The sequence below is a fragment of the Antrostomus carolinensis genome, unplaced genomic scaffold (assembly GCF_000700745.2).
Source record: "Antrostomus carolinensis isolate BGI_N321 unplaced genomic scaffold, ASM70074v2 scaffold2313, whole genome shotgun sequence".
NCBI lineage: Eukaryota > Metazoa > Chordata > Aves > Caprimulgiformes > Caprimulgidae > Antrostomus > Antrostomus carolinensis.
Window position 1 is genome coordinate 20838 of NW_010307058.1, and position 12255 is coordinate 33092.

Genomic DNA, 12255 nt, shown 5'->3' on the forward strand with positions numbered 1-12255 from the left:
ACAATACTTCCCATATAAGTTCTTCCTTCATTTAATAATGGCCTTCAAAATAACAGCACAAGTGAGGGATAGAGAATGGGGAGAGAAAAAGAGAAAGGAAAAAGTAAAAAAAATACCTATTACTTAAGAAGAAATAAAAGCCATAGCAGTATTAGTCTTCTTCCATTGCTCCTCACCTGGAATTGCGATTTGTTGTTTCACTGCTGAGTCATGGCATGCTGGAAAGACCTTCACCTTTATTTTACTTACACCTTTACAAAGAGGGCCAAGCAGGTGACTTACGTACCAGTTTTAAACTCCACAGGGTTTAAGAGGGATGCAGACTTTTTAACATTCTCTGCCAAGAGGTGAATGTCATTGTCTCCAGAATGGCAAAAACAAGCTCAACAGAATGGCTTTTATCTAAGTTCTCATTTGCCCTGGTGGCAATGCCACCACCTCGATGGGCTATGGAGAGTTAGCACTACTGCTGATGAAGGAAATAATGAAAAATTCACTGGTAATATTTTGTGCTGAAAGCATGTGCTAATGCTAATTTCAGTGTGGGTGAAAGCATCAGGGGTGGGAATGGTACTTGGTATTATGGCAATCACTGTGACATTTGTCAACACAAGTCCAAGTACTTGGAAAGGAAAAACTCCTTTCAAAATTTTGCTGATATAAATTTGTTATGCAGCAACTTCTTTTATGGAGAACAACATTGCAAAACACACAGCAGTGAAAACGAAGCTCTAGTGAAATCAATGGGGAAATTCCCACTCGTATTTCTTTACACATATCCCACCTAGAAAGAAAAAGAGTAGGGGGAAATTTCTTTAACACATTAAGAGTTTAGCATAATGAAGAAGAATCACTGATGGGAAGAGAACTCGGTGATAGATATTCTATAGGCACTTGGGGGTAAAGAGAGATCCTTGAAGGAACTGAGAAGCAGGACTCACAGAAACAATGGTAATATAAAGGAAAGGTTTGATGTTTCCTGTTTTAAAAACAAGAAGTTAATTTCTGAGATCTTGAGGACAAAACAGTATAGTGTAGTAAACACACCGAAACAAGCATTCATAGTAGCATCTTATGCTGCACTGCTCATAACAAATGTAGCTGTCATAAGATGAATTATACTAGGTTTAGTTGAGGAATTTTGGAAGGCTAGTTTTGTGCATGAAAGGATACTGCATTTCCTCACTTCAATTTTCAATCTGTAAGTAGAGGGAAATTATCTTTTTTAATTATAAAAATTGTGAAAGCATTCTGTGGTTTTTGTTGTTGGGTTGGAGTTTTTTTATAGTTCACAGCATTTGAAGAAATCTATTTTAAAAAATAAGTTGGAATTTCAAGTTAACTTTTTAACAAATATATTGTCAAAACATCTAAAATAGCCTACTTTGGCATAAGGTGTTTGCCAGACTGAAACATCAGTAAAATAATTAAATGAGTGTTGTCCATATCAAGCTCCAGAAGATGGCAATGTCTTACCTTCTCTAACTGCTCCATGCACGCGTTGTGGACCACAATCTTGCAGGCAGCACACTTCCTCCGCAGAGCAGATTTCTGCAAGAGGAAAGGGACATGGGTGTGCATGGAGGTACACTATTCCTAGGAGGAAAAAAGTTAGCTGTGAAACAGGAAATGTTTCTCTTCTTATGTAACATATTTTTTCTCTCTCTCTTTTCATGCTCTCAACTGGTCTGTACATTGAAAAAAGGTCTGAAGCTCTTCCAGATAAGTACTGGACTTTGCAAAAGACAAAGCACCACAGTATTCCAGCTTCTAGTTCACAGTATTCCAGCTTGTGAACTAGAAGTAAAAGGTTCCCTTTGGGTAGCAGATAAGGCTGTTAGAGTGCAGATCACTGCTCTAAAAGGGAACAGCCTCCCAAGAGGATGCGCAGAGCCAGTGAAAAGAGGAGAAAAACCATACATGCAAATCAGAGAAAGACCAGTTTGGAAGAATATGTCGTTTCATGCTTTATCATGTAATATTTAATTTGATGGGCCTGAGCATTGCCTTGCAGAAAAATACTTGGGTCATTTAGCAGAGAATGATAACCTTCTCCCAGAATGTTGTAAAACGTTTATGAAATGTTACAGCAGGGATAAAATTTTCAGTCTAATTATGCTGGCTAATTATATTAATTTCAGTAAGGCTTTTAAAATAATTCCCATTGAATCCCTTGGGCCAAAGCATATGAAAGACAAGAGAATGCATCCAGGTGAGAGAAAATATATTTACTTTTTTCCTTGTAGATACTCAATTTAATAAACTAGATAGAATTAATTTTCGTAGTTTAACTTATAGACCTGTGCTTGAGGGACAGAAAATTTATAAACATGGTAAATCAAGATGGATTTGTCTAGAGTTTTACATTCAATTTATCCATGTTCATTTAAATCTCTAATAAATTATTTCATTAGAATTTTCAATATATTGGAAATAAACTCAAGAAGAAACAGGGAATACAGCTTCGGCTCACGTTACAGAATAATCATTATTCAGAATTTATTATACAGAATAATATATATATTATTATACAGAATAATCATTATTCTACTAAGTCTCAGAATTATCTAGATAGCCCCTAACCATGCATGTTCACATGTATGTGGAGTATTGTTCTAATGTCTCACCTGAAGAATCATGATGTTGTATAACAGACTAAGCTTTGCTGTGTTTTGCGACTTACTAACTTTAAGTATGTTTTTAGTCTGTTTACCAAGAAGAGTACGATAACATAAAGGAATCAATCCCTAAAACTGCAAAAAGCAAACAAAGGTGATGCTTTACAAGCAGTTAATTTTTTAATATCTTTCTTTTTAAGTCATTATAATGATTTTTGGATGCTGTGGCACTGGAAGCTACAACCATCTCTAGTTCTTAAGCTAATGAAAGCCCCTCACAACCATAACATGTTATAGTTATCTGTATTTATTAGTGAATAAATTTTTCTAATATCCAATCTAAACCACCCCTTGCACAACTTGAGGCCATTTCCTATTTTTCAATTGCTTGTTACTTGAGAGAAGAGACCAACACCCGCCTTGCTACAACCTCCTTTCAGGTAGTTGCAGAGAGTGATAAGGTTTTCCCTCAGCCTCCTCTTCTCTAGACTAAACAACTCCAGTTCCTTCAGCTGCTCCCCATAAGACTTGTACTCCAGACGCTTCATCGGCTTCATTGCTCTTCTTTGGACACTCTCCAGCACCTCCACGTCCTTCTTGTAGTGAGGGGCCCAGAACTGAACACTGTACTTAAGGTGCAGCCTCACCCTGAGTACAGAGGGATGATCACTGCCCTAGTCCTGCTAGTCACGCTATTTCTAATACAAGCCAGGTTGCCTTTGGCCTTCTTGGCCATCTGGGCACGCTGCTGGCTCATACTCAGCCAGCTGTCAACCAATGCCCCCAGGTCCTTTTCCACTGGGCAGCTTTCCAGCCACTCTGCCCCAGGTCTGTAGTGTTGCACGGGGTTGTGGTGATCCAAGTCCAGGACTCATCGATACAGTCTATATATTTGTGTATATAAATGAAATAGGCTACTTTCCTTGAACATTTCTGAAATATCTCAATATTCTAACTTTTTTTCCCTTATCATATTAATAAGGCTACTTATTACATCCATTCTCACTACGTAAATAATCTGGGTCACTCAAAATTGTTTGGGGCTTTTTTCCCCAGCAATAAAATATTTAGTCAGCAGCCTTTTTCCCTTTTTGAATTTCTTATCCTGGAACACAAGCATCAACAACAGTGGCAAACAATTCAAACCCCCAAGTGCCTGAGCACTCTATCAGTCTGAAGTCAGGCTTGTTACTTCAGAAAGGATTTCAGAAGGAAATCTGAAAATAACTTACTGAGAATTTGACTTGGCAGCTTTCCTCCCCCAGGTAGCAGAGGTCCCCAGAAACATTTGTCTCCAGCCACAGATGCTCTCCATTCACAGCATTTTCCTGAGAAAAAGATGATTGTTATTATGGTTTGTGAAATTCAGTCACGTGAATACAAAGAAAAGATCTGATTTTCACCACAAATTTTTAAAAAGAAGTAAACCCTAAAAACCAACAACCATGTGTTGTCCTGTTTTCCTATTACACAAAGCCATAACAGTATTACCCTGGATGACCACCCCTGCTTAAAGGATGATAATGACACAATGAATGATGTGTCACCAATCAGAATCAAAGTATTTTTATGTACAGTTCAGTGAAACTTTGCCCATGTTCTTCCCACATGCTGCATAGTTTAACTGGGACTCTACATTTCATAACCATGAGATGTACACAGAATTTTAAGGAAACAGAAAATCAAGAGAGATTAAACAAAAACATGACTACTGAACTTTCTTCTGGAGAAGCCCAAAAATTTAAGAAATGGGCCCAGAAGTGCAAAAGAGCATACTGACAATAGCATTAGGATAATGGGATAGTTTAGACAAGGAAAAATGCTTTGTCTAAAATGGCTGGACTTACACTGTACATTTATGAAAACACCAACAAAACATTAAGTGGCTAGGACAGACCAGACCTTAATTTTATGCTTGAAAGTATTATATATTCAACTGAGAACTCTCACCAAAAAAACTACTTAGCACATTGAAAATTAGTAATAATTAACAAAGTAACATCTGATTTTTCTTTGACAGCCTCATTTGACCAAATCTCTACCTTAATTCTATGAAGATTCTTCTTCTGAGAAAATTTAATTGTAGAAAGACTACAGTTTTCATTTGACTGTAATCCTGGCTCAATTAAAAAGCTCAAGAAGTCTACTGTACATTACTTGAGAAAAGTGAATAAACAGGATTTCTGTTCAGCCAGAATTAGAGCATGATGGAAAATGCTTTGACAGCCTCTGACATTTGGTTCCCACACTGCAGAAGTCACAAATGATGACGCTTACCAAACAGATGGCGTCCGACAGCAGGATGCTCCGAAATAGCCATCTTGGTTAAAATAATTTATTTAAAACATCACCAACAGTTTCAAAGTGATGAAATGAGAATGTTTCTCTTGCCATGTAGATTTCTTAGGCAATGCAGAGAAGCCGAAGAGGCAAAATCACTTGTCTTCTGGAGTACGAGTGCATCCACAATAGCCAAGACCTATGCAAGTCTGCATGTGTTGCCTACCACAACTATGGTGCTCACTTCAAATAAACCAAGAGGATAAGAAAAACTTTGGGGTTTGGTTTTTGGGGTTTTTTTTCTGGTCTACAGGTCTTCTAACTTCATCGGAATTGTTCCCATTGATGTCAGACTCAGTATTATCTGTCAGCACAAGGGGCTGGATAAGAGTGAGACTCGGATTCCAGTCTACTGTCATTGCACTCTGATTAATCTTCATTTAGTGGCACACAGTCCTATACTTCCATTTCTTCTCACGCTTTTGTCTGTCTGCCCACCTGAACTGTAGACTCCCTAGGACAGATTTTTCCTAAACTGTACATACAGTTCAGTGCACGATAGTTTAGGTGAGGCTTTTCAGCACTTTTATACTGCAAAATAGCTTTTAAGGACTTGAACCAGCTTAAGAAATTCTTCAAGCCTTACTCAGATAGAAAATTATTCAGATTGTAAATTCTTTCACTTAAAGTTTATCCTTATATTAAAGTATTTTTTTCTGGCAAGAATTATATCAGTTTTACAGCACATCATGGAAGCCTAGTCACATCATACCAATAAAATTACTGTGCCCAGAGTATTGTCCAACACATTGACTTCCTGCCTAGTTTATGAAGAGCCAGACAAGAGGACCAAAGCAGGAGGATATGAGCTCAAAGAGTGTTTGACCTGAGCATGTTCTCTGCTGATGAAAGAGTGCAAACTCAGCATTGTAACCCAGAGCTAAATTGTATAGATTATAAAAGATGTTTAGGAAGGATCAACTATGAAGGCTAAGCAAGAAAGCACATAGCTTCTGCGACATAATCTTTAATGAGGAACCAAAATTACATTAAAAAAATAGATTAAACAACCTTTCATTCAGGCCATGTCCACATAACTTGCCATCCAGGATTTCTAAAGATAAAGTGGCCTATTTCCATAACCTAGTTTAGACTGATTGAGTTTGTTCTCCATTGTTCCAGTTTGCATCATAGATTCACATGACTGACTTTACATCACAGTGTAAATAAAATCAGTAAGTAGTGTACAAGGATGACCTTTGTAGCTCATGCTATGACAGAATTCTGACAAGATTAGATAATAAATATGTAAATAACCTGATAATTCCAGATACCGATCGCCACAAACCATTTCACAGCACTGTATGTGAAAAATCACAATTTCCATTCCAGCAAACTGACAGAGCAAAGATCTGATACTTCCCAAGATGAAATGCCCTCCCTCAAAAAACTTTGCCTGTCTTAATAACAAAGGGAATTATTTGAACTTCACTGTTTTAAATTTTACAGGGCACTGTCATTTATATAAGACAATCTGTTGCTGCTTATGAAAAATCAAGATAATATAGTCAAAGGAAAATGCTTTGACCTTTTCCAAGCCAAATTTTTCATTCAATTCTAGGAGGAAATTTTTACAAAAATCAATACATTTCTATGTACAATTTTGACTTCAGCAAATCAGTATTTTCTACTCAAAAACTTACAGACAGCATTCCACAATGTGCTGGACAAAAGGGTACTCCATCTACCAACACATAAGCTGACAGAGGTCACTGGTGCCACCTCCAGTATGAAGTCCTGTTTAACACAAAACTAAAGCACAGTAAAGGCTACATCATCACTTGTATATTTTGACACAGATATTTTGCCACAAGAGTTTTGAGTTCAGCAACTTTTTCATAATAATTTGCCATTTTGGTCTGTTTTGCACTTGATGTCTTTATGTTGGCTTTAGGAATAAATGGCTACTAAAGAGGCAGTTGTCCTCTTTCTGTCCCTGACCCCTTCAACAACCCCCGTCTCATGCTTTTGCCATTTTCCTCGTGCTGGATCTAGTGTCTGTGAACCTACACATTAATCAGTTCAACTGAGGGAAAAAAAAAAAAAAACAGATAACTTTTATCTACCAAATCAGCTAGACAAAATGATTCACCCTGTGACCACATAACTGCTGGATCTGTCACAAGGACTGGGGGGTTAAAGGTCAGTTAGTGGGATTGATGCTTTTAGTACCAACTCAGTGGTAGAGTAGCTTAGCTGATCTGTCAAATCATGCTTTTAGGCTGACATGCTCTGCTTTGACTTGCTATGTGGCAAAGGGACACTGTCCATCATTGTGGATAAATCAGCAATGACTGTGGCCTAATACTCTGCAGTCAAAAAGAGAATTGGGAACTCTTGTTTCCTCGCCTGGCTTCCCAGCCCTCGCAAGTGTGTGAACTCAGTGTCCTATGAAGAGAAAGAGCCCTGCTCACTGAAGCGGAGGCAGCAGTGCTTTCCTGGCAGATGCAGCCTACCTCACAGGGGACACATGAACTCAATATGCTCTCCCAGATGGAGACCTCCCATTTGATTGCTCCTGATGCATTACCACCTTAATAGCAAACAAAAATAATTTCAGTATAGCAAACATTCCTTGCCTATGAAACAAAACCCACACACAATTCCCCCCTGAAGTGAAAGAAAAATAGGAATTCAAGGACTAGGAGTTTGGGAATTAATTAATTACATGTACGTGATCATAACTTGCCATGCACATTTCATTAGTTCAACTAGGTTTCTTCTCTTAAGTGACTCAGTATGGTTAAATGACAGAGCAAGCATTACCATTTTTCTGAAGCCCTTAAGTATCTCCATACTTTATTGTTCTTCAAGCTGCAGTCAGCATGGTTTCAAAAGCAATGTAGATAAACCTGGGTAATTTAATTTGCCATGTCAAGCAGCCATAGATATTCAGTCAAACAAATATACCACTCAGCCCAACTAGAAAGTTGGAGTTGTAGCTCCAATTATAACAGGAGAAATGGAGCTCTCCTCCACTCCTGCCATTCTGAAAAACGTTATGTAAGTTAGATTTCCAAAATAAGTCATTAAGAACTTTTTCCCTTTGTTAATACTCCAGTGACAGAGAGTAATCTTCTTACAAATATACATTTGGGTGATAAACTTATGGTTAGTGCAAAATTAGTGTTGAATCTAAATTTAAACATATTTGTAAGCAAAAATTTTTAGCTTTAGCTTTTTTTCTTTATGAGGTCACTATCAAATAGAAACAAGTTTGTTTGCTTGGCTTTTTCCCAAAAGTCTTTGTCTCATGTTTGGCTTGTGTTTTACCCTTAATTCTGAAATTCCAGAGTTCATAATGCTCATATTGCAATCAACAGCAATGTCCCAAGTGTTTTTTTTGTTGATACATATTCTCAATTTTAACTCCAACTTAGCACACTTTAATTTGGGAATATTCTTCAAGTAGAAGTTAGCTTTTCTTTAATTATTACAAATGTAATACACAGATATAAAACAAAACATCACAGAGATATGGTGCTACATTATTTTATTTTTTTTTATTTTTTTTTTTTTTTAAAGCTTGAAGATATGTAGGCTCCAACTTTCAGAACTATTTTTGGGTGTTCAACTTTTAGGTCTAGGCTCACCACAATCTCTAGCTTTTTCTGCCATTCTCCTTTCCTCCACTATGCTTTCCAACATCCCTGCATCAGATGTCCAGTCCTGTATTCCCAGCTGAGTTTTTGAGATTGTTACCACTATCATCTGGAAGATCATCTGTATGCAGAAGCAGAATAAAATTTGTCTTCATAGAGGAGGAATGTCCAGGTGCTGTCAACTGAGATGATGATTCCCTATCTTCTCATGAACCAGTATTTTGGCTGACAACAGCTTAACTTCAGTACTTTTCACATCAATGGAAAAAAATATCTATTTTCAAGAAGGGCATCTTCTGTAATATCACTGCATCCTCTATACTGTTGGGGAAAAAAAAATAAAAAAATAAAAAAAAGTAGAGATGGACAGCATTCTGAAATACGACAGCCCTCTCTTTTTAGATCTCTCAGGAAAGAACATTAGTTCTCAAATCTCGATGAAAAAGAAACAGCCAAGTAGGTCTACTGATCCTGAACACATTGCTTCAAGTGTCATCTGCACACAAATTTTCAACAATTTTTAAGTATGTGTGGAGCTTGCACTCATTACCACTTATTTAAGTGGAACTAAATCTCCTAACACCTCTACGTGTTTTTATGCGACTAATGGGATACCCATACCCCAGGGCTCTCCTTTCTCATGTGAACATCTGACAGTACACATCTCTTGTCAACCGAATACTCAGTTCCCAGTTACAAAACAGTGTGGAAGACACTCTAATCAAAGGGAAATATCCTTCAGTGTAAAAATTAGTACAGCTTTTAGGAAGTGATGATACAGAAGCCAAACCATTCACATGGAAAAGAAATACATTTATCTAGATGGGAAATATTTCATCATATGTAGAATATGTAAAATATTTCATTACACGTATTAGTGTATTAACATTATGTTAGTTATCTAAAGTGTAATATATCACTAAGCACTTATAAATGCTTACTGTCCATGAAAGTAAGTGGACAGCACTACTGATTAATGCCAAAAAGACACAGAATATAACGTAATAGATTCATTACAAAGTCACGTTCACTGATTATAAACACCTCTCCTAGGCCACCTCACTATTTATTTAGCCCACACTCCATCAGTTTGTCTACAAGGATGTGATGGAAGATAGTGTCAAAAGCCTTACAAAAGTCAACATAACAGCCATCGCTCTCCCCTCATCTACCAAACCAGTCATCTCATTATAGATGGCTGTCAGATTGGTCAGGTGTGATCTCCCCTTCATAAATCCATGCTGACTACTCTTAATCACTTTCTTATCCTTAATATTTTTAGAAATGGCTTCCAGAAAGATTTGCTCTGTCACCTTCCCAGGAACCAAAGCAAGGTTGATCAGTAAGTAGTTCCTTGGATTCTCCTCCTTGCCTTTCTTGAAGTCAGGATTGACATTTGCTTTGTCACTCTCCTCAGGAACCCTCTGATCGTCATGACCTTTCAAAGACAACAGACTGGCCTCGCAATGATATCAGCATGCATTTCATCACGTCCCATGGACTTCTATATGTTCATCCTGTTTAAATGCTCCCTAACCTGATCATCCTCCAAAAAAGTCTTCCTTGCTTCAGCCACTGGTGTCAGGGGCCTGGGATTCCTGAAGGCAGGTCTTACCAGTAAAAATAGAAGCAAAAAAGGCATTAAGCACATTGATTTTTCCATGTCCTTTGTCACCAAGTCCCCCACCACATTCAGCAGTCACCTAACATTTTTCCTAGCTTTCCTACTGCTTCTGTTATGCCTACAGAAACCATATCTGTTGCCCTTCATGTTCGTATCAGATTCAACTCCAGATGGTTTTTTGTTTTGTTTTAAATATTTGAGTTTTGTCTGGAGTTCCTTATGCATCCATGCAGGCCTTCGGATACTTTTGCTTGACTTACTGCATGTGAGGATGGACTGTTCTTGAGCACTAAGGAGGTAATATTTTAATATCAACTAGTTTTCCTGAAGCCCTTTTCTCTTCAGAGTTATATCACGTTATTCTTCCAAACAGTTCCTTGAACAAGTCAAAGTCTGTTCTTTTGAAGTGCAAGGCTATGATCCTGCTGTTTTCCTTGTTCCCTCTTTCCAGGATCCTGAACTCTACCATCTCATCATTACTGCAGGCAAGACTGTCCCGACCTTCACATTCCCCACCAGTTCTTTGTTTGCAAGCATGAGATCCAGAAGAGCACCTCCCCTCATCAGTTTCTCAATCACTCAAGTCAAGAAGTTCTCATCAGTACATTCCAGAAACTTCCTGGATTTCTTGTGCCCTCTTGTTCCTTCAGTAGACATCAGGATGGCTCATGCTGTCCACATAAGTACCAGGGTCTGCAAACATGAGGCTGCTTACTCTTGTCTGAAGGTGGCCTCATCTTCTACCTCTTCCTGAACAAGACACCCTCAACAATATTGCCTGTTTTGGTTTACTATCTAATCTTGATCCATAAGCTCTTCACAGGCTCATTATCTGTTCCCCAGCAGAGCTTCAAGAATTCCTGCTTCTCTCCAATATGAGGGACAACTCCATCTCCTCACCATTCTGGCTTTGTCCTTCCTAAAAAGTCCATATCTGTCCATTATGCCACTCCAGTCATGTGTACTATTGCACAGTGAGATCACAGCCCTGCAATCTTCTAATATTTAGCAGAAAGTATAAAGAACAACTTTTCCCTGCATGTTAAAATATCCTATGCAACTGAATAGACCCTCTCAACCAACTAATTTTATAGAAGCAGGTAAAAGTAAAACACACAAAAATAGTATCTCATGTTGCCAAACAGAGTTTTCAGCTTCTACTCAAATGCACAGTTTTCTATTATTGGTAATTTCTGTAAGATTTTGTGTGTCTGTAATACATATAGTTCATCATTTAATGTTATAATATTTTTCCTCTGAAGAACATTCATCTTTCACCCAGAGAACTCTCTGCATTCAGAGAACACAAAGCACAGATCAGTCTCAAACTTTTTCATTCAACTCCAAGAGTGGAAGTTGCATGTTCTCAAATGCCTCTTAATGGACATAACTAGAGTTCTAAGGCTTGTAGTCACAGGATTTAAATGCGTGCTAACAAGAAGGCAAGAAACTAGCATCAACAGACAAATGTATGATGGGCAAATAAAATAATGAGACAATTTTGGCCAGTGGGAAGCTCAACACGCTAATATCTTACGTGGTTGTCAAGACTTTTGTAGGCACCAAAGAAAGCAAGAGCTAGAAGACAGTACTTAAAAGGAAAGTACAGAATGACTTTGCACAAAAGCTTACGGTTATTTTCCTTGAAAACAAATGGCAATATGAAATTATACAAAGACCTAGATAAACAGTGGTACACAGGCACTGTATGTGGTGGCTCAGCCCATACTTCCTTGAGAATCTGGGCTTACTTTACCATTTAACTTGTGGGAGTGATGCCTAAAACAGGGGAGGGTGGGAGAAGAGGCTCTGCATAAACATATCACAGGGACAGGCAGTTAAGTTGGTTCCTTTTTGGTAAGGCATATTGCATTGCCCTCTGGCTAGAACATCACCTACTCCAAAGAACATATTCTGTATGGCCCTGCTGTGAAAAGATAGCATTAAATTAGACAACAAAGCTACAAGTTAACTTGAATTAGGTGTAGCAATTGTGATTAAACTGGGTGTTTGTAAGTATGTGAGAGAAAAGAAACCTCAGGGATGAGAGATAGTAACAACAACAATAATA

The 12255-nt window shown here is 37.9% G+C and overlaps 1 protein-coding gene across 1 annotated transcript in view; it reads right to left on the minus strand.

Moving 5' to 3' along the window:
• Positions 1-12255, minus strand: part of LOC104522876 (diacylglycerol kinase iota-like) — a gene marked incomplete at its 3' end in the record, with an annotated part of 41553 nt that overhangs the window by 20002 nt on the left and 9296 nt on the right. Inside the window, exons 5-6 of the mRNA XM_010165285.2 lie at positions 3851-3946; positions 1477-1551 (exon numbers count right to left, since the gene is read on the minus strand). Coding sequence (XP_010163587.2) covers positions 1477-1551; positions 3851-3946 — 171 coding nt within the window. The remainder of the gene's footprint in view (positions 1-1476; positions 1552-3850; positions 3947-12255) is intronic.